This window comes from Phoenix dactylifera, chromosome 8, assembly GCF_051530095.1.
Source record: "Phoenix dactylifera cultivar Ajwa chromosome 8, Ajwa_hap1_PhDact_Kaust_v1.1, whole genome shotgun sequence".
Taxonomy (NCBI): Eukaryota; Viridiplantae; Streptophyta; class Magnoliopsida; order Arecales; family Arecaceae; genus Phoenix; species Phoenix dactylifera.
This window is the reverse complement of record NC_143197.1, coordinates 24,195,639-24,222,512: the sequence shown is the minus strand read 5'-3', so window position 1 is coordinate 24,222,512 and position 26,874 is coordinate 24,195,639. Positions and strand designations below refer to the sequence as shown.

Sequence of the window (26,874 nt, the reverse complement as noted above, 5' to 3'; positions counted from 1 at the left end):
TATATACATAAAAGCCATCAAGGAATAAGCTGAAAATCGTAAGCTTGATGGTTTAATCAGAATTTGCCCGATTGGTGGTTTCATCATGGGCTTCACCGCAGCAGCAAAATGATACATCATCCAATGTTGACTGAATTAAACACTATAGGTCTCATCCTTATTATATCATCACACTTACAATGAACCAATCTGTTTTGAAGTTAAAATACATGGTAAAGATTATTGTCAGAGTGGAGAAATGTAATCAAAATAACACTATGTAGTCTGTTCTACCCAAAAAGGGACACAAAGTGGTTCAAATTTCAGGCAGCAGCTTCCTTTGACCTTGTAGTCAATCATGGATTTACATTTTCTTTGCTTGAGATAGTTACACGTTCAATAAGAAAATCCATCTGACATTTATCCAAGGCATTTGGTGAAAATAATAACTTGAAACTTGCATAAAATATTCCTCGATGCTTTCTATACATGCAATGACAAAACCAAACAAGAACCTGTCCCCTTTCCTGCTATCCGGTTATCCCTTCCTGAACTTAGCGATTCCTTTCGCTGGATTTTCTGATGCATGATGCTAGGATGAAACATTCCACCCTCCTGACATGGCAACTGGATGCCCATGCATGCACAAAAGAAATTAATCTTCCTAACCACCTAGCCATGAACCATCACTGGGCAAGATCACCCTATAATCCCACAAACTCTGAGCACTTCAGTATATATTGGAATGCAAAGCTGAAGACCAGCCATTATTTCTTCCTCACACCAAGCAATCAGCACAACTGTTCAAAGCCTCCAGGTGGCAGTTCATGAAAAACACCATGGTATGAATGCTCATCAGTTTTCGATTGCCAATCAACTCAAATTCTACAAGTTCGGTCACTGGATTGGAATCTTCATACTGAGATTTTGGTATTGGATGTTAGCATAGAATGATTCTGTGTTTCGAGTTGCTAATAGAGCTCTTGTCTTCTCAAAAGTATATCTTCTGAAGATCCCGTCTCCTCATCAACATGCTTCAGCAACTCCCCATTTCCACTACAAAGTCTGGTAGTCAAATTTGGGGCTAATGATGCATACATACCTGCATTATGTTCAAAACAGCTTCATACAATGAGCAATAGTTTGAAATCAAGCAAAGTAGAAAACCAAATTAGCTTGAGAGATATGGCAGAGTAGCTCACGCACTTCTTGATGAATTTCTGTCATAGTCTTTCATTACATGTAATAAAATGGTTCCAGAAAGAACAACAATGAAGCCACAAATTTCAGAAATGATGCTTCCCATGCTTTGTCCATCCCAATCCTGCAATCATGTTTGAACTTGACGTTTAGTGACTCACCAAGCAATGATCTGAACACCCAGGAAAAGGCCCCAAAAGAAATCCTCCTCATAAAAAAAGGGAAAAGAACTCTAACTGGAAGGTGGCGCCATAGAACCCAGATGTGTGTCACAATAAGGTGAAGGTGTATGAAGTGTTTCAGTTGATCTGATTGATGGAGACAATCTTATGCATTAATATATGTGCATACCATGCAGCCCCGTATTAAATATCTTCACAATTACTTGTGTCATACAGGTGCTCTGCTTCCTTATTAACTTAAATGGAGACATCAAACGATAACTCATCACTTAAATATGCTCCCAAACAAACTATAAATTGGTTGGAATAATGGACAGCCTGACCATTACTTCTAGGAAGTTGAACCTCAAGGTACAATTTCACAAAAATTTCCATCATGCAAGTCATGCAAACATCCAATAATAAGTCTGTCATTGCTGCAAACACAGGAACACATCAATCCTATCTGCAGCAGCCCTACAGACTTCCTTTGTCACCATAAGTGAGCAGGATATAAGTCAATTATTGAGGGGTGGGAGAACTGCAGCTTTCCTACTGAGGTTAGATCATATGTTAGGTGTGCCTTTTGGGCAACAATTATCCTGCAAGTGGTGCTTAGCTTATATATTTCAAAACAATGGGAAGACAATACTGACAATTGCCAGACCATGAACAATGATCGAACAAAAGATCGATGGTAAAATATGAAACTTCTCGAGCTTAGTAAATGTGAATCAAGCAAGTACATTGTTAAATTAACTCCAATGCCAGACATCAGTAAGTCAGCTATAATTTCCAGTGTAGATGCCAAGCATATGTAATTGCAAGATTGGTGCTAAATGAAATGATTACAACTCTATGCAAGGACATCTTTATCAGACCCTGCAATTGGTGCTACTATCAAACAGTACCTTGAACATTATGACACTCGCAATTATTGTAAGTGTGGTGAACATCACATAGTATATTGGAGACACAATGGCAGTATTAAAGGTGTCCAGAGCCTGAAAAAATAAAAAAGATGACTCAATTAAAAAAATATCTAGCAGATGCTTAAGAAAATTTAAATAAACATTTTCATTTTCTGGATTTAGGTAAAAACTCTATCAGCTTCAAGACTGAGATAGCCTTGTAGCATAACAAGATAAGATATATGATGTACAACTAAAATATGGTCAAGTACATGAAAGCCACTATCCGGGAAATTATTCAAATATGGTTGCATGATACCTAGACAAAGGTTGACAGAAAGACTATATGTAAAATTTGGTTTGTTATGAGATCAATGGATAACAGTTGCTAATACTTTCTTCCACTTAATGGTAATCAACTTATTAGCAAGTACGCAGTTAAACTGCTTTGGCTACTAAATTAGCTTCATGCCCACAGATTTCATAATTCTTAAACTAGAAATCAAGGATTCAAGCCCCAGCAGAACGTCCCATGGGACGCCGGGACAGTAAAGGAACATATAAAAGCAGAATATTAACTGCTGCCAATTTACAATGTGATATATTTATCAGATGCTTCTTCAGTCTTACAACCTATAGAACTTCTTATGACTTGACAGTACATGTATCCTAGCCACTGCATACTTTGAAGTTAATGCAGCTATCTACAACTTCTCTTTACTTGCACTATGATTTAGTAATCATCTCCTTAAATTGTTTGAGAGATTATTACTCATTCAGTTGACATTATTAATATAAACATTGTAAGTGATGTAAAATTTTCATCATACAACTAACTAATCAAAGATGATCATAATATCAAGATGTCCATTCATGCAAGCAAATGTACAGATTGGGCCCTTACTAAGCATACCACAAAAAAGCTGTCCAGAAAGAAAAATATTCAGTACTTAACCTTAATGATATTAAAATATACTGATTCCCTAGACTTACTCAGATATAGAGGAACTATCACTTAATCTAACAAACAAGAAGGGAATTTTCATACAATTGGCATGATAAATCTTCAATAGATATAAATATTTCTTGGTAAATATGGGGTGTGATGACAACATTCCACATGGCAACCATGATAATAATCACTCACAATGATAAATGCAGATGTTTAAATAGCACCTATTCCCCTTCTATCGTCCTCTATTTTTTTTCATTAACTGTCACTAAATCTTAATCGCTGATTCCTACAAATCTGTTTTCAGAATTTCGAGTTCTCAATATCAATAGTACCCTTATAGTTGCATCTTGCACTCTTAACCTTTCCCACCTTACACTGCTGCTCTCTTACAAAATCCATCCATCCCAAACCTGCCAACATATCAGAGAAGTGTTCGGTCTCATACGGCCATCTATATAAACCATAATGAATGCATATAACGGACATAAAAACAGGTAAGATAAATTTAGTTTTCTTCCTTTTCGTTGTTTCTTCCTCTTCTTCTTCTTCTTTTTGGAAGGGGGGGCAGGGTTTGGGGCCAGTGGGGGGTGGTGGTGGCTTCAATAAAGTGATGCAAGGATAGATGGATCACTCTGATGGGCATGGCTGGCTGAGATCAAAATCAAAAATAGGATTCTTATTTAAAAGCAATCTATACTTGAGAAAAACAAGAGGAAAAAACACTAGGGAGAAGCTGGATTTGGGAAGGGATGAGCGGTGGATCGAAGAAGGTTGAGCGGTGCATAGAGAACGTTTCACAAAGGTATAGTTGGTACCATATATGTGCATATCCTGCCACTTCTGTATTTATTTCTCCCAAATAAAGCCCATATCATGCACCAAAAACTTTTCTATTCCTCAAAAATCAAAATTGTAATTTGCAAATATCCCTTTTCAACTTCTACCCTTTTACAACAGCTTGTTAAACAAAATTATTCTCAGATCAGGTAAAAAAAATGTTCAGAATTTTGAAAAGCAAGTCTCTTAGTCCTCTATGATCCATCTACAATTAAAACCTCCCGAGTGTGGTAAACCTGAACCCTAAGCTCCAGGGCTCACACAACTTTGTGGCAGTTAAAAGTGATTCTGCAGTAGATGTGTCTGATCATCATGGATTACTAAGTAGAATTTGTAGCCAACCTAATAAGCTGACTTTGCACTATTATTAGGCTTGAGTATATAGAGCCAACCCCTATGAGGTTTGACTTAAATTTAGAAATTTAGCACCCAAAAATCAAGTCAATCCAAGTCTTCTTTGAGCTGTAAATTGAAAAATAAATAAAGAGACCAAAATGAGTATTCGGTAGAGATCTGCTAACTAGATTTTCTACAGGCATTAAGATCTGATGTGAAGGGATGCAATTTGGACCAAGGCTCACTATCCACTACCAGACCCTACACCAGTAATATCTTGATACAGTGTCGCTATGCCTAGTACAAAGATCGGTTTGGCATATCGACACTCAGTACGCCTTCCGTACCATTCTCGGTGTGCACCTATACGGACTGGTAAGGCGTGCCACGATTTGAAGCCTTGATATTGATTTCTATCCAGTCGATCCTAAGCAAACTTTTGTGCCCCAAAGGAAAATGAAGAGAAAAAGAGGGTGCAATGGAGGAAGAGAGAGAAGAATGGCATATGTGAAAGGGAGTTTTCTCCCTGATTTCCTTCACTTATGTCTCCCCTCCTGTTCCAATACCAACATGCTCAAGTTCATTAATACATAGTCCTTGGTCAGAACATATGGAAATGGGTTTACCCAATCTACAACTCGCCACCATTCCACAATAAAAGTATGGAGTCTCTCTCTCTCTCTCATCAACTATGAACAATAGTGGGAAATCAATTCTAGTGCATGGATTTAAATCTCAATATCGGTACCCATCCTATTTTGGTCCTAGTACAGTATGGTACCAAGATGATAAAGAGGAATAGGTTGGACCAGAACAACTATTAACAACAAGAATAAAGAGAAAAAATAAAAAATAAAAAAATTTTAAAATTGATATTGCAAGATGCCTAGTCATCCCGAGCATTGATATGCAACTGTCTCACACTATCCTATCCTGGAGAGGACTGGGACAAACCAGGAGAATCTAGAAGAACCCAATCTAGAGAGACCTAGAGTCTAGATGTTTCCTAAGACCTAGTCTCTCTCTAGTCCAGCATGGTACAACCATGATGGACCATGTCCTTAATCCTTGTTCCGGTGTATAATAAAAGGTATGAACCCATCACAGAACAACATCAAAATCCTTTAATTAAAAAAATATTACTCCATTAGCATTGATCTACTATTAACCTTTATACTAGTCAAATTGGACATTTGAAACTAAAATAGCGACTACATCTTAATACCTTCTCACTTGATAAAAAGATTTCTTATTTTTGATAAATGGTGCTTTTATAACACATTATTTAGTGTTATAATAGTTAGTTTTGATGTCAATAACAACCATTATTTTCATTTACACCATTTTTTAACTAACTTTTTTTGAAAGTTCAATTTTTTTGCATCATTTTTCCCCTAAAAGAAATCGTATAATTTGAGAAATAATTTTTTTATCAAGTGAAAGGTAATTAAAAAAGTACTAGCATTATTTTTTTTATTATCTATTACTACTATAATAGCCACAATAATAATAATTTTAAATATCCAATTAATAAAATAATATATTCTGTAGCAAATAATGATAGTTATTTGCTCTTATAGCTGAGTATTATATCATGAGTGAGTATTATATTAACTGTTCCTTTAATGATAAGTGAGTATAAGTGATCACTTATTAAGAGATCCATAATGATCACTTATTAATAGATATCATAAGTGAGTATTATATTATCTGTTCCTTTAATGATAAGTAAGTATAAGTGATAGATAATGGAGTATCTTACTATTATCAATATTAAGTATCAAGTATAACTAATAATTGAGAATTTTATCTAACTACAATAGATAAATATTATACTTATCTAAGCTGATATTACTATACTAGTTTAGATATTTAATGGGAGTTTCTGCTCGACCATCATCAAAGCTCATTATTTAATCTGCAATAGAAATTTGACCAGTGAAACCTTCTATTTCTTATAATTTGTTATATTATTGTATTGCATTTCAAGACTAGTTGGAAACTGAAGAAAAAATCGTGCCTTGCGTATTGCATGGGGCCGGTATTCTAACTAGTTTATAGTTTATAAATTGAATAGTTTTTGGTGTTATATTATGCCTTTTCTTCTGACACTGGACACAAGTTAGCTAAAACAACCAACTTTCAAGGCATCCACTCTACTTGGGAAAGAGCACTTGAATCGAAAACAACCCATATCCATGTGGCAATCAACAATTTCTTAGTGACCTACTAAAAATATTCTATGGATTTAGAGATTTATAAATTAGTAAATAACTTAACATAGTCATGTCTGTGAGGGAAACATACTAAGAAAGAAGAAAAAAATTTGAACAAGATTTACTAATATTTAGTAATGTGAAACGAAAATTTACTAAGCTGAGCTCTCCACTCTCAACATGGATGCCCCTATCAATAATGTCACTAATCTGGTTTTAGAATAATAAATAGGGCTCTTATAACTAACATAGGAGGAAGATAGGCCTTTAATGGTCACTTATTAACAGATATATATTATAAATGAGTATAATATTATCTATTTCTTTAATGATAAATGTGTATAAGTGATAGATAATAGAGCATCGTACTATTAGTAGTATTAAGTATCAATGATACTTATACAATTGGTATGAGTATAATTTATGATTGAGGATATTAAGTATTATATATATTTAAACTAATATTACTATATCGTTTAGATATTTGATGGAAGTTTCTACCCAGCCATTATTAAAGTTCATTGGCTATTGTGCAACAAAAATTTGGCTATTGAAGCCTTCTATTTAGTATAATATATTATATTTCTATATTGTATTTCAAGAATAGTTGAAAATAGAAAAAAAAACGTACCCACAAATAGTCCGGGTTATATGCTAGTATACTTGAAGATGAACTCAATCCCTTACAGCATCTTGAGTTAAAAAAACAAAGTACAAATAAAAGATACTTCTTAAAATAAAATATACATTCCCTTTTCCTTAATGGCGAGATGTTTATTAGCAATAAAGGACAAAAAGGGGAAAAAAGGTCCTTTTGAATTTCTAACCTAGAGAACAAACCAAAATGAGGAAAAGAAGGAAAGAAACGAAACTATAAAAAAACATAGAAAAACGAGGATGGTAAAATTCTGTCCCACCTATCCAAGCAAACCTATCCAACCTAGAATAAAAGGAGGACTTGGGCAACGGTTCCTCATCCCAAAACCGTGTCTGAATATAAAATCACTTCCAATTTAAAAATTACATCAGGTTCGAGTCCTTAAATTTAGACCGGCATAATGACTATTTATATAAGTTGGGTCTAGATTTAGAGTGAGCTATAAGATGCTAGCTTGTTGGTTGAAAGACCATAAATCTAACAATAAAATGAGCCACTCAAAAAACTTTTCCACCTTGCTCAATCCCAAAAAGCCTTCCATTCTCCCAATCTCTCGACCCCTTTCATTTGTATTTTTTCCTTCTTCCTTACTATAAAAACCCTAGGCTGATACTCCCCCATAACACTACCAACAAGCTTAGTCCAACATTTCCCACAATAGCCAACCACCAAATGGCTTTGCTGTCTTGCCTCACACCATCTCACTGGCTGATTGCTCTCCTCCAATACTCCCTCGATGACCAATCAGCAAAAGGTATGCTACATCTTTCCCCCTACCCTATCCACTACAGTGCTCTCCCCCACCATCACAAGCCACCACTCACCATCCATTTTGGAACCCCTTCTCTCCTCTCTAAGAATTTGACAAAAGAAAACATAACCCTATAGCCCAACTCTCTTCTTCCAACCCTTCACTTCAATGCTTTCATCGATAGCCTAACTCCTCCCTCCACCTCAATATCTCTCTCTCTCTCTCACCACACTCTCAAGAAACTACAAGCTTGGCCAACCACCATCCCTTTGGTTGATCGTTGCTTAGTTCTAGTTTTGCTCAAATCAGGGTGGGTCCAATTTGGCCAATGGAAATGAGGTTCAGTATCGGACAAGCAATTTTGTCTGAAATCTAATTTGAGATCAAGCTTTGGTTAGATGATCAATGATAACATCAAGTTGCTTTCCAACTTGGGTTCAAAAAGAGCCCCTTTCTTGACACCCTTAGAAAAAGGCTTGAAGGTTACATTTTGACAACATATAAAGCCTCCTTGAACCAAGTATAAATGAAAGATCATATGCTACAAAATGATACTGATATCTCTACTTGTCATTGGAAGAGCTCTCTCTGTTTCTTTTTTTCATTCCAAAATTCACCAAATTATATGAGAACAAGTGAAAGATCATATGCTACAAAATGATATTGATATCTCTGCTTATCATCCGTAGAGCCCTCTCTGTTTCTTCCTTCTAAAATTCACCAAATTATGTGAGTATTAACTCCAATAAACATAAACATATGCATGCATACATATTTTTTTTTTTCTTCTTACAACTCAATGAATCCCAACCTAGAGACAGATAAACACATCTCCAACTAGAGGGTTCAACTACATGAGCAATGAAATCGTATAATGATACCATGAAATTCTAGGATGCTTACGAAGATAACCAACGAGCATCAAATATTAAAAAGGCAAGTTCAACCATAGCAGACATATCAGATGATGTTATAACTAGAGAGATGACTCCCATGTCTTCACTTATTTACACAAGCCCCCTTTATGGATCCACAACTATTCGCTTTCATTGGGGACACTTTTTCTCAAGGCATACCTACCCAAGCTTCTTAATATAAGCATTTTATCTCCCCACTTCTCTTATCTTTCATCACAAAAAGTCCCTAGTCTAAAAGAGGCTGTTTCTAATATTTCCTCCTTAGAAGTACAACATGTTAATAGATTCTTCATCATATTTTTCACAACTCCTGAGCTACCACTAAAAATTCATTTGGTTTTATCATTCGTTCTTTTATTAGAGATCAACCTCATGACTTTACTATGCTCATCTTTAACTTCTCTACTATAGAACATTTTGAAGCATAGAGCCTTGTCATCTAATGAAGGCGGGCCTTGGTGCAACGATAAGGATTTTCTATTCTGACTCGGATGTCATGGATTCGAAACACGAAAACAGCCTCTCCAAATGTAGGGGTAAGACTGTGCATACCTGAGCCTTCCCGAACTGCATAGTGGCAAGAGCCTCGTGCACTAGGACACACTTATATAACATTGTAAGCTACTCGTCAAATTGTCCCTAAACATCTCTATACATCCTTCCTATTTGAGTACTTAGATCAATCACTACCAATTTGAACATTAAAATTAAATCATTATAACACACATGGTGAAGCTGGGGGACTCTTTGCCATGAACATATGCTGGCAAGCATTATGATAGTTCTAAATTCAAAGTAGCTGACAAATACCCAATTTTAAACATAACCCAAGAAACAAGACAAACCACATTGTCTTCAGCATTGTGAAGAACAAATCCCATAAGACATTAACATATATAGCATATTGTTTATTTTGAATGAATGCATTTGATAGTTTTTTAAAAAAAAAGGAAGATTATATTTCCTCAATCTTACTGTTCACATTCAAATCTATCTGAAAGGTAGTGGACCTAATATGCACCAAAAGATCAGCTCCTGAATATATTCAGTTGGCTTGGTAGCAGGAGGACTAGTAATAAAAGAAAAGAAAGAAAAGACAAAAGCAGTTGAGTTACAACCTTATTGAGCCAAAACATCAGCAATAAAAAATCCCAGCAAAATCATAAGCACATTAATATACAATGGGAATAATTATGCCATTACTCACCTTGTTAAGATAATTCATTTGTGTTATCACACATGTAAGCACTACAAGCATAAAAAACCATGTCTGGGGATAAATTAACTGATTCGTGCCCTCAAAAGTCAGCTTTAGGGAAGTACCCAGAGCTTTGACACTCATTACCTGCATATGTAAAAAAGTTTTATAGTTCAACATACATCCAGTCTTAGCTTTATTTTGTGTTAAATTTAATTGAAATAAGGTATGCAAACAAGAAAGTGGCAATATATTAAAAATACAATCGTTACCGAGAGAGAGCCCATCAAAGAACAAATGCCCGTGTAGACTAACACATTTGTATGCCCATAGCATGGGGCAAAATGGAAAATTAGCACAAAGACCAATACAATAACCGAAGCCACATACAGCAGGAAAGCTGAAAAACAACCAACCCAATCAATCTGTGGTGATCATAAAACAAGTCCATCAATGGACAAGGAAAGCATATAATAAACCTAATTGATATTAAAAAAAAAAAAGACAAATAGAGTGAAGAAATCTGCTTACCTGTTTGCATAGCCAATTTCCATATTTCCTGAACCGAACTGATTGCTTTCTCCTGCGGCGCGTGAATGACAATCACCACAGACCCTGCAATGCACATCACACAGCCCAAAATCCCAAGACTATGCAACCTCTCTTTCAAGATAAAGTGAGCCAACACAGCACTACATAATCCATCAAGATATCATCAGCAAGTCAACACTTACAGGTGATCAACACAGCATCACATTCTAATACACAGCCGAAACTTACCTCACAATTATGCTCGATGCGCCGAGAGGAGTAACAAGAACTGCCGGGGCAAATGCATATGCTATAAAATTTGCAACTTCTCCAACAATCACTGAACAAGATAACATCTCGTGATTAATCGATACAGGGACCAAAGATTTGCAAAATCACTTGTCAACAACCGATCAAAAGATAAGTCGCACCATACAATTGAACAAAAGTCATGCCCAAGAACCAGTAATCCAATATTTAGCCTCTTGATTGCTAAACTACCAAAAATTTTTGTTTCAAACCATGAATCGATTATGCAATGACACTGATAATAAATTGAAAGATATTGAAGTTAAATTTTACATATAACAAGGGAAATGATGCTTTTGTTGGCTTACTTGTGATCATGCCGGCCCACCAGAGGGGCTCCAAGAGATAAGAATATCCACCAACACCTACACCACAGAAGACATCCCACATCGCATGATGAGAACAATGAATAATAATTAAACAGAGACCAGTTTTTCTTTTCTTTCTTCTTCTTTTTTTATGACCGACCTGCTCGAATCCCGGAAGCGGCAGCAGCCCTTCTGAGACCCTTCTTCTTGATGATGAAGCTTGTGCCGATGAACCCGCTCGACAGCACCGCCAGCACGAATCCCTTCAGATTGTCCGTCGAGAATCCCATTCCCGAACACCGCACCAATTAAACCTCCTCCTCCTCCTTTCTCTCTCTCTCTCTCTCCCTCCCTCTTTCTGAATCCCAATTCTATTCATGAAACTAATCTAGTAAGGGTTGGCTGCTGCGTTACGGCTTTTGGAGAAACCAGGAGATTGGAGGGAAAGAAATTTATTAAAACACAAGAAAGAACGGAAGCGATCAAGGGGGCTTCCCTTTTATTTCCCTTTCGTCTACAACTCTACATAGTTGTTTCTCGTTCTTATTCCATGGGATAATGGGACTCGAGGAGGGCTAAAATCGTCATATTTGTTTATATTTAGTAAGGAATTATTGCAGGTGGACCTGATCACAAGAACAGGGGATACCGGTACCTGCGAATCAATACATGCAACGGTGCGGGGCCAACGGTAATTTCCACGTGGCAAACAATTATTCGTTGGAAGGATGGAGCGGGGACCGAGCGGGTAACAGAATGGCTGCCGTCCGTAGTACAGCGAGGTTAGGCTAACACGACAACTGGCGAACGAACTCGACGAATCGGGGTTAGCGCCCCAAAGATTGGCTTATTAGAGGTGGGGCCCCAGACGATATGATCTGCTAGGTTATTCGTCTGTTTTTATTTGAGTTTTGTCGTTAAGGTACGGATGGCTCTACCGAGTACCCTGACTATATATACGCGTCGAATTGGACGAGTTTGGACAATTGTTGTAAACTGGCAATTTGACGCCTACATCACGACCGTGCAAGTAGAGGTTACATCAATTGAGCGGTCTGGATCGATTACGAAGACCTGATGAAATTTCGTGGATAAATCCAAACCGATCAACAGTATAAAAAATAAACAATTAATTAATTAATCTAGTAGGTTTAGGTTTCCACCGTTTGCTTGCGAGTGCAGGCTTGCGTGAATATTATAAAGTTTAAGATGACACCAACGCATAAGAGAGAGATCTATGATTCAAGGTGCCCTTTTGATTTTGATCTTATGGTTGTCGTATGCTGTACGGCGACTTGGTCCAACTGTAGAGGGTGGTCAGAGGATAATTTTTTTTTTTTTTGGCTGAAATGAATGATTTCTACTGTTCGATTACGGATGCATTCAATAAAATTAGAAAACATCAAATTTCATAGCATTCTAGGTAGCTCCCTCTCCTCGATCTATAGGGTGCCTCCGGAGTGACTGGCTACCTAAAAAGTTATCCAGTCTACGACCTCATTAGTCTCTTTAAATATATACTTAGTCTAGAAGGTTATCAAGGGTCAACCCCATTGAACGAGGGTCCAAAGCCTGGTATCCCCTTCCTTGCTTACCAAAGATATAATAGGGAGATCGGCAATGGGGCCAAGGTAGCACCAATGCTATGGGAATGGAATGTGATGCATGCCATGGTGGTGTAAGATTTAGTTGCATGATCACATACATCTCTACCCCGTACTTATTACACAGATAACAAGAAACACTTTACCCTTAAAAAATTTAATAAAATTATTAAAAGTTTGAGCATGCCATGTCTTGAAGGGCCATGCGACATTTTTAATGCAAAATATCATCTGAATTGAAAGTACTACTAGGGTTGGATTTCGAGATGTATGAAACCAGCCACCAAGGTGGTAGCCTGATAGTAAGGGGGCGATAATTCCATCCGAGTTGTCCAGATTTGAAACACGCGGGCGTCGATTAAATTAGGGGACCGAATGCCCCACGTCCGGACGGCTCGTTGGCGGTAAGGCTACAAATAGGTCGGATCGACCCGTAACTCGATCCGGTCCGACTCGCATAGACTCGATCCGATCCGAATGTTAGGATCCGTGGATCTGAGTCGGGTATAGGTTTACCGAACAGATCCGATCCGATCCGAATAGACCCGAAGAGAGAGAGAGAGAAAAGGAAAAGCCCTAAGAGGAGTAGGTTCAAGCGTGGAAGGACAGCAACAGACATAGGTTCATAGAATCCAAAGGAATCTCGGCCCGTCAGAATTCTCTCTCGATCTATTACACTGTTGATACCTCTGGTGTCTCGGTAGCTGGTTTTTTTTTTCTTCTGTTTTTTGGTTTTTGTTTCTTTTAACTTTTGAAGGGAGAAAGTGAGGGAACGCTGAACTGAATATGGGTCGTGCCAGTTTTCTGCAATGGAATTGGATTTTGGAAGAAAGTCTGGGATTTTTTTTGCCCTCGTGAGAGGGGAGCTGGGAGACACCAAGTTCCGCCCATTCAGTCGTATAGATAAAAAATAGTGTGACATGCAATTTGGCATGTAGACCGACTTAGTTAGTACGCCACGGGTCATCAGTTCTGACTGGAGGTCAATTGCAAGTCTTTCAAGTCATGAGTCACCCAGAACCTCATAATTATAAAATGACCAAATTAGATTTGCCCAAATTCTTTTCCAAAAGCACAAAAAAATTGCACCTGATTCGGATCCAAATCCGACCCGATCCGAAGATCGAATTGGTTCGGGGTCCAAAATGAGGATTCGAACAAAAAACCGGATCGGATCGGATCCTAAAGTCAGGTCGGAGTTACTCAGGACCCGACCCGACCCATTTGCACCCTTAGTTGGCGGATATGCTTTCCTTCCATCTGTACTAAGGTGGTGCTGGGATGACGTACCCACATGTGAGACGGTAAGCCCAGTGGGGTGAGCCCACGGATCGGAGAAGGCACGCGAAACCTGCGACCTGTATCGAACATTTTCTAGTGGAAGGGAGGCCCAGTAGTGGGGCTGCTACGCGGGTGGGTTGGTCCTTCCCCCTCCCCTCCTATTTTTGACCCAAAAAAAAAAAAGAAAAAATAGATGTATGAAACCTCGCAAGTCATTCTTAGCCATGAGTATGGTGGGATGTTCTTGCAAGGCTTTAGAGACTAGCGGGGATAGAACACAAGGGTATGATCCAATGAAACAGTGATCAAGGATGTGTTTCTCATGGGGACATAGCATGTCGAATTTCTGGACCAACTTGAGAAGTAACCAGATGTGGATTGGAGGAGGACGAGATTTTATACGAGTTAAGGCACTATATAGAGTTTATGTAGGAAGCGTTAGAGGGGCTCTGAGTGAGGCGTCCATCTATGCCAAGACCTTAGAGGCAAAAACAAAAGCTGCAAGAATGGTATGTTCATAAGCTCTTCAATCTGAGAGCCTATAAGCATAACCATGGATGAAGGCAGCATGGTTTTGTTACCAAAGCTGTGCTTTGTGGCAGCCAAAGAAGTAAAAATCTTGGCGAGCCCCTGAATCCCTGTTGCTACAAGGAAAGACGATGTATCAAAGATAAAAATAAAGAGAAGAAGGCCTAGAAGTCGTTTATTGCGTGCGCCAAGCTTAAAGCTGCATGGAAGGGTGTGATCTATGCGAGACAGATGCTGGGCGTAGAGTATACCCTCCTCGAGGAAGACTCGACCACAGTGATCGAGTGAGTCCGAGGTTGGAGGTGCACTGCTCAGGAGAGGCCGCTGCTCCGCGACATCTACAGACTCAAGAGTGGCCCAATGCATTTGGGGGGCCTAAGGCGAACTCACCAAGAGGGACTTTTTTCTTTCTATTTTGTCTTTGAGGCCTTCTCTGCAGTAAGGCAAACTCACTAAGAAGTTTTTTTTTTTTTGTTTTATCTTTAAGGCATTCCCTGCGGTTGACCTTCTTTAGATCGGAGCCTTAGGCGGCCGCCTCAGTCGCCTAAGAGTTGAGCCGGCCCTATGCAGACTACTTGGGGAGTGTGCCTCCTACCAGGTCATCCATGTTTATAGTGAGGCAAACTACGCTGCTGACTAGGTTGTCTTCTTCGCTGCTCATCACTCTGGAGAGTTTATCTGGGTGGACCATCTGCATGCACTGGAGCTCCTTTGTAGCCTTTTGTTTTCTGATCTTATAGGCCGCATTCATACTCATCCTAGGGGTTCCATGCTCTCTTTCTTTTGCTATTTCCATCCAACCATCTGTACATTTCTCTATTCCAATATTTAACATACAATACAGCTATATGTACCCCTTCTTTATTTAATATCTAATGTAATATTGTCAAGTTTTGCTCTATATGATTTTAGTTCCGTATACAATGACATCTTTAAGCTTTTCATTAATTTTATCATGTTGTGGATAACTATATTGATTTGATGAACCAATCTTTGGCCAAAGTGATTATTGTGATGGTTGTTTGCTGTTGCATCAATGTTTGATTACTATTGAATCCCATTACATGGTTGGTATTAAGATAATGATCGTATATTTTCACAATGGGATTCTACTTCAAGGTATCAATGTTTGGTTTTTAACAAATAAAAGCAAAATTAAATATATGAAGTTGAATTGTAAGGTGTAATTTGAAAATATGAAATGATCAATGTTACACAGCAGCATGACTCTATGTCAATATTTTGACAAACAAAAAATATTAAATTTTAATGAAATTGAAGTCGAGGTGGGATTTCAAATCCTGAGTTTAATCTGTATGTATGTCTCATTTCTCATTATTATATCTTGCCACCCCGCCCATATGGAATTGAACAGCCTAGTTAAGTTACAGCATTAAGGCTCAAGAAAAACAGAAAAGCTCATAAGACCCCCAACCACTAGCAGAATGCTCTACTTTCTAATGATTCAGCTGGTTGTGCGAATGAGTTGTAATTTTAAATAGAAATTTTTTTTTTCTAAGAGAAAACGTAATAGCCATTAAAAGAAAAATAAAAGAAAAATATGCCTGGTTGTAAGTCATGTAACAGAATATATTTCATTTGGATCAACTCAACCACATTATCTTTTATTTTAAAAAAAATTAAATATATAATGACTTCATATCTCCTAAATCCATGCAAGAAAACACCCCTTGCATTTTTTTTTTCCACCATCTCCCAAGACACAATAATAAATTAGACCCGAAATGATAGCTTAGCATAAAAACATCAAGCCCTACCTACTATGCATTTATTTCGCTCGATAGTTTTTAAGTGATCAAGTTACGGCCATGGTTATATGTAAAATATATGGCAGGTAAAATTTTTCAATTAATTTATTAAATAATTAAATGAAGATTATATTAAAAATTGGTATTAGTAAATTGTAAATAACATATATTTAATAATTAATTGAATCTAAAATTTTGATTTTTTTTCTATATATTTTTTGTTCTAAGAATCATTCGATCATCTCAAGTAACAATTGGAGCAAAAACAAAATCAACCAGTAGCTTTGAAACCTTTATTTTTTATTTCAGGAGGATATGTTACTAATAATGTATTATGTTAAAATTATAACTAGAAGATTAGATCTCTCTAACTCAATCTCAAACTAACGAAGGTATTCACTAAAAAATAAAACTTACAAAATATAAGCGAGCAATATGGTCATCTATATCTGTAATTTTCTACTGCTTAAAGTTTCTCCTTTTTCTTCTTTTTTTTTTTTTTTTTTTAAGACGTTTACATCTCAAAATACTCAATGGTGCCCATATTTTTTAAATTGCTCTTATTATTTTATAGAAGAATATTTGCATAGAAAAGAGCCTCAGAAAATATCACAGTTTAATGGGATCCTTTTATTCCCAATAATAATTAAATGGAAAAGGACATTTGTAGTTGAACACACTGGATTGTTGAAATATATTCTAAATCTATTTTTTAATAATAATTAATTCCAATAGAAATAAATCTATTTTTATTTAAGCTTTACCATTTCTATTCCATAAAAATTAATTAGAGGTGGATGACGCATGGAAATCCATTTATCAATGTACATAAAACCTAAAAATCTTTTAATGGGTGTATATCATAACCATCTGTACTCTTTTCGCATTAGGTGTGGCAATGCTTAATTATTAACCTGTTTAACTAGTTTTAATGTTGTAGACCAAGCTAAATTACTTGTTTAATAAAATGGCTAAGTTTGAATCTGAATTTTGACATGTTTAATAAACAGATCAAGTTCGAGTTAACTGATTTTTGATCTATCATGTATCCGATCCGTATATTGTTCGATCAAACCCGATTGAAATCCTTATTCTGCATGCTCCTAATCCGTTCAAGTTCAATCACAACAACCCATGCATCTCTTTTCACACATATATACGCATGTCAAGCCTCTAAGCATTTCCTACAAATTGTCTATTGCCTTTAACTTCTTTTTTGGTAGAAGAGTTTCACTCTGAAAAAAAATGCTAGCGAGCTAGAATTCCAAACAGACACCCACAAAATCTATTATTGGCATGAACCACACAATTTACTCATCAATACGCAGGATCTTGATTAGCTCAACATGCAACCATTATCCTAAATTTTAATTTATGGCACATGGCAAATGATGCTCAAGATTTTATTACAAAACAAAATTGGGTATCGGCTCAACCATGTTCTCCATTGATCCATCTTGTGACCGATCGATGAAGCATATACATGGGTGATTGAATCGGTTCCAAGTACCAACATTAAGCACATGGATCTTGAGATTGTATTCGAGAACTGATCTCAAGCATGTGATTGCTGAATTAGGTCCAAGAATCGATTATAGTTAAATAGAACACAAGCATGAGAATGTCGAGATAGTTCTGGAAATCAATTGTAGTTTAAAACATAACAAAAATGACCTAATTGCTTTAGGTAGTTTTCTTGTGGTTATAAGTATAAAAGAACAAGATCAAGATGCGGACATCACCGATCTCTCAACATAAATACCTAATGTTTGTATCAAGTTTTCAATAGAAACATTTATGAACTCTTTATATTTTGCAAGCATCCCATCTTAAAAAATCTAGTGATCCCCAATTATGTTTTTTCTATTATAATCGATTTTATTGGAAGTTTCTCTTATTTATACATACATACATACATACATATATATATCTCACACTCCATCCGCTGCAAACTGAACCCAACGGCCACGTCGAGAACATACGCCGTCGGTTGCAAAGATCCGCAAGATGCTGCGACCGCTCTCGCTGGGCCGATCCGCCCGAATCCTCCGCGCGTCCCTCCGTTCCGCCCAAACCCTAAACCCTAACCCTAGCTCCGACCTTATCCGCCCCCTCTCCTCCTCCGCCGCCGGTGTCTCCGATGCCGAGCTCCGGAAGTACGCCGGCTACTTCGTCCTCCTCCTCGGCTGCGGCGTCGCCACCTACTACTCCTTCCCCTTCTCCCCCGACGCCAAGCATAAGAAGGCCCAGATCTTCCGCTACGCCCCGCTCCCGGACGACCTCCACACCGTCACAAACTGGAGCGGCACCCACGAGGTCCTCACTCGTGTCTTCCTTCAGCCGGAATCCCTCGCCGACCTCGAGGCCGTCGTCCGCGACGCCCACAACAAGCGCCAGCGGATCCGCCCGGTCGGGTCCGGGCTGTCCCCCAACGGGATCGGCCTCACGAGGGCCGGGATGGTGAATCTCGCCCTCATGGATAACGTCCTGGAGGTGGACCGGCAGGCCAAGACCGTCCGGGTCCAGGCCGGGATCAGGGTTTCCCAGCTCGTGGAGGCGCTCAAGGAGCACGGGCTCACCCTTCAGAACTTCGCGTCTATCCGGGAGCAGCAAATCGGAGGCATCGTGCAGGTCTCTTTCTATCTTTTTGCTTGTTTCCTTTGAAAAAAGATGTCGTTTTGGATTTAGATTTAGTTCAAAACGTGCGTTTTTTAACTTTTAGGTATATTACCTTCAGTGGGGCAGTCGAAAGGTGTCTTTTTTTTTGGGGAAACTGTTATTATATCGGTAAATGCTGATTCAAGTTGACTGAACCATTTTATAAATCTTTAATTAGTAATTTTACTAACTTGAAGTGCGTTAGTCTGCAGATAAATTGGATAAATAGAATCCTTTTTTTTCTTTTGTTTGTGTGCGTGTTTTTTCTTTTCCTTCGGAGTCACAAAAAAGATGTTAACTTGGTTTATAGTTTTAGTTTTATTTTGCACTTTTTTCAACTTTTTGATATTATATTATCTTATTATCTTCAATAAGGAGAGAAAGGGCTATTTATCTGGGAGAAGGTTTACTCTATTGCTAGTTCAGGTTGACCAAACCATTTTATGAATATTTTCTTATAAAATATTTGCTAACTTGATGTAAATTTCTTTGAATGGATGAATTGGATCTACCATTTTTTTTTCTGAAAAAAGGGTGCCTTAAGTTAGCTCTATCTTTGACCATTGATTGGTTTAGGGATATACAAAGCTGGGTGTTGGCTTGAAGCAAAAGAACCAACATTGTAATAACCCAAGACCTTACACAATTACACTAAAGGGTAGCCTGGAAGGTATTATTTCCTTGGCCTTATATAAGTACTCAGGATCTTTCTAGTACACAACCTATGTGGGACTAAACATCATGCCTACATGGGTCTCACATAGTTTCCTCGTTTAAGTCCTGGCACCATCGTCAAACCAAGGGTCTAAAACCCATCAAATCCAAATCCAATTAGATCCAATCACAAGCACCATGATTGATTGTAATTAGCACAAAAAAGGTTCCTGATATATGTCTCCTAATCCATGTGGGCCATGGATGGGTCCGCTTTGCCACCATTTTAATGACCTCTCCTAAAAGTCCATCCGGAAGGTGTTATCTAAGTTCTTTAACCTTATATAAGTATCCAAGATCTCCACCCCCCCCCCCCCCCCCCCACACGAATGATGTAGGACTGAATGCATGCCAGCACAAATCCTCAAAAACATGTAAGGAGGAAGGGAGAAAAAACTGTTTGTCCAGATAGCTGGATTAATCCAGGCAACTAGGTGCTTATGCAACCAACGAGACGACCCTGTTGGCAAGCCAATTTGCTAGTGCTACTTTTTTGTTTACAATGCAGCTATCACCTTCTGTTGATATATTCTTCCTTTTTTGGTGAAGCTACATACTTCTGAGTGATCAAACTGAAACATTCGAGTTTTGCCACTTTTTGCATATCTTTAAGATGTTTTCTGTATAATTGAAGAAAAGAGGTAGGTTATCACTTATTCCCTATTGTAATTGTCAAGATGACTGTTACATTCGATGGGCTATTCCCTATTGCAATTGTTATTCTTGCACAATTTTCCCTTATTAACAGATTTACCTAATGTTTACACAGTATCGGTGCTTGCTTGTATAATTACATGTACAGAAAAAAATTTCTTACTTCAGTTAGAGCAAAACAAGCCTTGATTATCCTTCGATTTTATGATATTTGGATTCACAAAACAACAAAAAAAAAGACTTCTTGGTAATGATGCATCAACAAAAATTTAGGACTACAAGTGACTTGATAAAGAAATTTGCTAAATCTGGTTGCAATCTGTTATGCTTTTTCCAGTCATTGCAATGTTGCACAAACTACAACATTAACATGTCACATTCTTTTGTGTTCTTATCAACTTTGAGAACAATTTAACAATCATTAAACATAAGGAACCTATGTTAGATTTAAGGAACCTATTTCGAAAGCATATGGGTATGCAAATGGAGAACAGAGACAGATAAACACCAGTGTGTGATCAAGATACTAAACCATGCCAATCATTAAACAATTTGACAGTCATTAACATTGTTCTCATAAGCATGTCACATTCTTTTGTGATCTTATCAACTTTGAGAACAATTTGACTGTCATTAAACTTTGGATTATTTTATTTAAAATGCACATAGGTATGCATATGGAGGTCAGAGACATATAGTCACATAAGTACCAGTTCATGATAAAGATACTAAATCATGACAGTTATTCTCATCATTTTGAAAAATCAGCAATTAGTCCATTGCCAAATGAATGTCTGATGTCAGAAAAGGAAAAATTGTCAAAGTTGACAAAGAAGAAAACTATGCTGCAAAAACAAGTAAAATGAGATAAAGATCATAATTGTGCTGATAGAAACTGGGGCATAGACATAAAATAATGAACTAATGGTAAGTAAATAGAACACATGCATTTCCAAAAATTGTTGGTCTTTGATTCTGAGGGCAGGAAGAACTGAGGACAAAGGAGAAAAAAGGATATCAAAGGGGAGGAGCAAGGAAAAAAATGAGAAGAAAAGGAGGAAGGACAAACTGCACTGATCTTATAACTATGGCATTATGGCATATGGTTGATGATTTGCAAAAGCACTAAACTTACTCTAATGTAATATTTCTTTTATCTTTCTATTACACTGATTACAGTGCAATACTTTACGATTAGTGTTCTATAAAAGATCCCATTATCTTTCTGCCTTATTGGTTTAGATCATCAGAAAGATCTTGCTAGTATTCACAAGCATGACCTCCAGGTTGGTGCCCACGGTACTGGCGCACGACTGCCACCCATTGATGAGCAAGTCATTAGCATGAAACTGGTGACTCCTGCGAAGGGAACAATTGAGGTGTCTAGAGAGAAAGATCCTGATCTCTTTTATCTGGCTCGCTGTGGTCTAGGGGGCCTTGGTGTGGTTGCAGAGGTCACTCTTCAATGTGTGGAGAGACACGAGCTTGTGGAACATACATTTGTTTCCAACGTCAATGAGATCAAGAAAAATCACAAGTACAATTTTTTATTTATCATAAGATCTTGTTATACTTTGCAGTACAGTTTTGGTATTCCTAATGTTCTTTAACCCGAACAAAACTTGATAGTATATAATCACTAGTAGTTGTTGCTATATTCCTTGGTTTGCAGGAAATGGCTGGCTGATAACAAGCATGTGAAATATCTATGGATTCCCTATACTGACACAGTTGTAGTTGTGCAATGCAATCCTCTTTCAAAATGGAAAACTCCAAAGTTCAAATCAAAATATGGGAAGGATGAAGCATTGCAAAATGTTCGTGATCTTTACCGTGATTCCCTTGACAAATACAGGTAAACCTATGGGTTTTGCTGTTACACTTGCTAATGATATATCTAACAAACACCGTGTTGACCTATCAAGGCTGTTGACCAACTGATGCTTTGAGGAAAATGACTAATATGATTCTTACAATGTCTAGAAAGGTCATTTTACATCACTAGTTCTTAAATGTCTATGGTTAGTCCAATCTTTGATTAACAAAGAAATTTTTTGAATTGTTTGTGACTGCTAGTTTGTAGATGATTGCAGGGTTGAAGTTGGTAAGGATGAACCGGATATAGATGAACTCTCGTTCACAGAGTTGAGGGATAAACTTCTTGCCCTTGATCCCCTCAACAAAGACCATGTCATAAAAATCAACCAAGCAGAAGCTGCATACTGGAGGAAGTCAGAGGGATATCGGGTAGGTTGGAGTGATGAAATATTGGGTTTTGATTGTGGTGGGCAGCAGTGGGTCAGTGAGACATGTTTCCCAGCAGGGACCCTTGCAAAGCCCAGCATGAAGGACTTGGACTACATAGAAGAGTTGATGCAGCTCATACAGAGCGAAGAGATACCAGCACCAGCTCCTATTGAGCAGCGTTGGACAGCTCACAGCAAGAGCCTTATGAGCCCAGCATCAAGCTCTGGAGAGGATATATTTTCATGGGTAACTATATTTCTCTTATACTAATTTCACAGCATTAGGCCACATTAATTGTTTCCATGTTTTGTAGATTTCTTTTTTAGGTAGTTTTCTTCTTTAGACTCTTCACCTCTAGATCTACAGAGTGGAAATCTGAATGAATCGAAACTTCATTTTATATATCATTATATGTGATATGCGAAGTTCTCTAAACTATCCCAGCTTGGTAGATTTAGTAAACCTTTTCTTAACTATCTGCATATGTGTAGAAAGTTCTGTTTTGATATTTCCGATCTGAAGCCCTATTTAATTCTTCTGCATATGTAGTTTCCATGTGTCACCATTATGTCTGATGCCTGTTACCTCTTAACACAACCTAGTTAGTTCTTCTGCATTCTATTGCTTCAGAAGGTTGTGTTTAGTTAATGAAGCAATATATGTTTCATCTGAGTGGTTGTTTTTGTAGTATAGCATGAGCTTGTGACCTTCAGTAACTAAGCACAACCTTCCGAAGTAATAGGAATTGCACTTCTTTTGAATGGATATATCATACTATTGCCTTTCAAGTTGACTTTCAGCTCCTCATGTTTCTGTTCTTAGGTTGGTATAATCATGTACCTGCCTACAATGGATGCTCGTCAGAGGAAGGAGATAACAGAAGAATTCTTTAGTTACAGACATCTGACACAAACTAGACTGTGGGATGAATATTCTGCTTACGAGCATTGGGCTAAAATTGAGGTAAATTTGGTGATTGGATATAGTCTCAATCTTTTTGTTATAGTATTAACTTAAAAAATTAAATATTTGTGTATCTTAAGACTGAGAAGTTGAGATGCATCAAAGATTTAGGGGTTACCTGGGTAGTTGACTTCCAAGTCTCTTTGTACCATCTCATGGTGGAAAATATGACATTTAGCTGTCATTTGTCTGTGGAGAGAAGGTGGAGGAAGTGGCCGAGATCAGAGAGACCTCTTGTCTGGAGATTTCATTTATTATTATCCTGTACTCAATGCACCTCAACCTATTCAAAAGCTGGTTACATTTACACATAACATAGGTACAGTAACTGGGTCCATACAACCCTGTAAAGTATGTACATTTGCACCTATGTTACCTCAGTACATTCCCAAGGACTGTAATATCCAGCGTCTTCCTCTTTTGTGGAGAGAAACAATCTTAACATTCATAATGTACACAAAGTAGTAGACTTTACAAAGTCATGTTCATTTTAGATTAGGCACTTGTGTTTGTATATCTTGAAAGGGCAAACTAGATTTTACAATTACAGCAAGCCACATTATGTGGGAACTGGATGCTTGGTGACTCATCTTCTGAAAATGCACCAATTGCTATCATTACTTCCATTTTTGGTGCATCAGTGGTTTTTTGTTTCACTGTCGTATGATGGTTTCATCAATACAATGTAAGAGTTAATATTTGTTTCCAGGTATGGTCTGGTTTAGGAGTATTAATGGTGTCAAAAGAGTCAGGTGTAGGGATTAGTTGTTTTGCTGTTCTATTTCTTTTTCGGTAAGATGTGGCTTTTTAGGCTGTTATGCTGCTAGGTTGTGGATAGTTGTCATAGGATAGTGCCGTGAATAAGTTTTCTCGCTCAAATTAATATGTCTGAATTCTACCAGCTCTTGCTAAATTCCGCAATTCTGAAAATTGGAGGAGGTTGTTTTCTTTTGGGTAAATGATGATCTCCTTCGGGGCAGATACTAACTTCTTTTGGGCACTATTGCCTGTATGAGATTCTGGTGTCACAGTAACAATTTACTAAAATGTACTTCTTTACCTATGATCTTAGTGACTGTCCCATATCATTCTTTTCAGGCGATCTTCAGTCTACCTTTACTAAATTGAAAGTGCAGTTTTGAGTGTTCCTCCTAGATTTCGTCTGTCATTTTCAATCTCAAAATAACACTCTCTCTCATTCTAAAATACAGAAAATATCCCAACTGCCAGCTGATATTTTGAAAATATTCAGAATCTGAAACATTCCTCGAAATTATTAATCATACTTGAGGTCAATCAATTCTGAAAATTTTAATTCATTATGATCAATTTCTGTTTATGACAGATCAGAATTTGAAATTCTAGGAACTAGATATTTCTGGAAATTATTAATCATGATCAAAATCAATCATTTAAATTAATGATAATCAATTATCGTAAAAGCAGATCAAAATTTTGGAAATTTTGGAATTTCAAATATAGGTGAGTAGGAATCAAATTTAGGACAAAAGAGAACATCTACTTCTCTCGACTCTAAAATTGGGACATCCAAATCGAAGATCCACACTATTATTGATCATGACCTATCCACTAAAAATACCTAGAAACCAGTAGTCGCGTATTCTGATGTTTTGTAACTATGCGTCAGTGGAAACAAAAATAAACAGTTAAGATGATATTTGACCCTGTTTTGCTATGATATAAGCATCAAAATTGATTTATTTTCAATATGTATATGTTTTAACATGTATAGATTATGATCGGATTCTCAATTTAGATGCTTTATCATATATTTTGATACGCTAGTGTAATAAAAACTGTGCATTCTTGTGCCTATATGTTGTATAGCTTAGAAACCACCAAAACATATGATTTTTTAGTTTCTAGGCATTTTGGTGGCATAAATCATCATCAACAGTGTGGATGCCCATTCTGTGGAGCAAAGTATGTATTTATGCATATGTATATGTGTTTGTGTATTATATGTATGTATGGGGAATGCACTTTTCTGCATTGATTGTTTCACTTTTTAGCCCATTGATTGCACTTATCAAATGACAAACTACCCGCATGCAAGTAAACCCATCTAGTGCAACGCATGGGAGTGGTCTTGTCATTTACAGGTGGGAACAATGAAGCTGGTTATCCCCGGGAACAAAATAGTCATCCTCTCTACACATTTTTTAGACCTTTTACCCTTGCATCCAATCAATGAAAAATAAATGATTTTAACGGTATGATGTTATGCTTTCATGTGATTTACAATCTACAAGTATCCAAATCAATTGAAATTTGATTTGCATGTGTTAAAATATTTAGATGAAGATGAACGGTTGTGCTCACTTGGTGCAGAGGAAAGAGACCTTCAAAATTAATAATTTCTAGTCTCTAGATAGTTTATATGCCATAGATCTTGCAAGGTACTTTTTCTCTAAGCACTGGAAGATTCAGGTATTTCTCATCCTGGCTGGAATTAGAGGTTGCATTGGACTGCTTATTTATTTTATAAAGAGAAGTGGAGACATAATCACGTAAGAAATAATTAAAAAAAATTAAGGGGCTTTCCCTGTTAGCTGACCCTATAAAGTTCTTTTAGCTTCAGCATTAACAGGTCTGCATCTGCAGGTTCCAAAGGACAAAGACGAGCTTGCTGCACTCCAAGAAAGACTGAGGAGGCGCTTTCCAGTTGATGCCTATAACAAAGCACGCAGAGAACTGGATCCCAACAGGATTCTTTCAAATAACATGCTAGAGAAGCTGTTCCCTTCATCAGAGACAGTTTGATTATCAAATATGTTCCAAGTATTTTTCTGCTTCGGGGTAATTATACTGATTGAATCTTGAGGCAGTATGAAATGTTTACTTGCTCAGACTTGTTGTGGTTCAATAAAAGTCAGTTTGATTTTCTAAGAACTGCCCTATCATGACGTAATGATCAAAGAATTCCCTGCTTTCTGTACAAAGTAATTGATTCAGTGATAGATGTTCAGTGTCATCTAACAATCCCTAACAGGATTCTTTCTAAAGAAAGTAAGTTATCGCAGGATGGTTACATGTTTCTCATTTTTTTCCCTAGAAAGAAACAAAATCCTCTTTAATGAAACTAGCATCTGGTACATGGGTTGCAGAAACAAGATGTATAGCTGTGATGAGTTTCTTCTTTCTTGAAAAAAGACTTATGTCAGATAA

At 37.3% G+C, this 26,874-nt stretch overlaps 2 protein-coding genes across 4 annotated transcripts; one reads left to right on the top strand and one right to left on the bottom strand.

Moving 5' to 3' along the window:
* Positions 1-126: 126 nt before the first annotated feature.
* Positions 127-11,823, bottom strand: LOC103720721 (putative magnesium transporter NIPA6). Of its 2 annotated transcripts, XM_008810560.6 has the most exons (9): positions 11,428-11,823; positions 11,268-11,324; positions 10,900-10,990; positions 10,651-10,811; positions 10,392-10,519; positions 10,129-10,266; positions 2,252-2,344; positions 1,186-1,303; positions 127-1,081 (listed from the first exon to the last, which is right to left on the bottom strand). In XM_008810560.6, the coding sequence occupies exons 1-9, from the start codon at positions 11,555-11,557 to the stop codon at positions 951-953; spliced, it is 1,047 nt and encodes a 348-aa protein (XP_008808782.4). In that variant the 5' UTR covers positions 11,558-11,823; the 3' UTR covers positions 127-950. The 2 variants fall into 2 exon arrangements, with proteins under 2 accessions (XP_008808782.4, XP_008808783.4); XM_008810561.6 differs by lacking the exon at positions 2,252-2,344 and having other exon boundaries at positions 11,428-11,810.
* Positions 11,824-18,233: 6,410 nt separating this feature from the next.
* On the top strand, positions 18,234-26,595 carry GLDH (L-galactono-1,4-lactone dehydrogenase). 2 transcript variants are annotated; one of them, XM_008810559.6, is made up of 6 exons: positions 18,234-19,080; positions 21,762-22,012; positions 22,148-22,330; positions 22,569-22,968; positions 23,545-23,685; positions 26,311-26,595. In XM_008810559.6, exons 1-6 carry the CDS (start codon positions 18,457-18,459, stop codon positions 26,467-26,469), a joined length of 1,758 nt encoding a protein of 585 aa, XP_008808781.4. In that variant the 5' UTR covers positions 18,234-18,456; the 3' UTR covers positions 26,470-26,595. The 2 variants fall into 2 exon arrangements, with proteins under 2 accessions (XP_008808781.4, XP_088559275.2); XM_088703149.2 differs by lacking the exon at positions 26,311-26,595 and adding an exon at positions 26,137-26,289 and having other exon boundaries at positions 18,374-19,080.
* The last annotated feature ends 279 nt before the right edge of the window (positions 26,596-26,874 follow it).

Coding starts and splice junctions, on each gene's coding strand:
- LOC103720721 (XM_008810560.6), bottom strand. CDS start 11,557: ATGGGATTCTCGACGGACAATCTGAAGGGATTCGTGCTGGCGGTGCTG. Junction 11,325..11,427: donor CGCTTCCGGGATTCGAGCAG/GTCGGTCATAAA, acceptor TCTGTGGTGTAG/GTGTTGGTGGATATTCTTAT. Junction 2,345..10,128: donor AAATGAATTATCTTAACAAG/GTGAGTAATGGC, acceptor TTATTTTTTCAG/GCTCTGGACACCTTTAATAC.
- GLDH (XM_008810559.6), top strand. CDS start 18,457: ATGCTGCGACCGCTCTCGCTGGGCCGATCCGCCCGAATCCTCCGCGCG. Junction 19,081..21,761: donor AAATCGGAGGCATCGTGCAG/GTCTCTTTCTAT, acceptor CATGACCTCCAG/GTTGGTGCCCACGGTACTGG. Junction 22,013..22,147: donor GAGATCAAGAAAAATCACAA/GTACAATTTTTT, acceptor CTTGGTTTGCAG/GAAATGGCTGGCTGATAACA.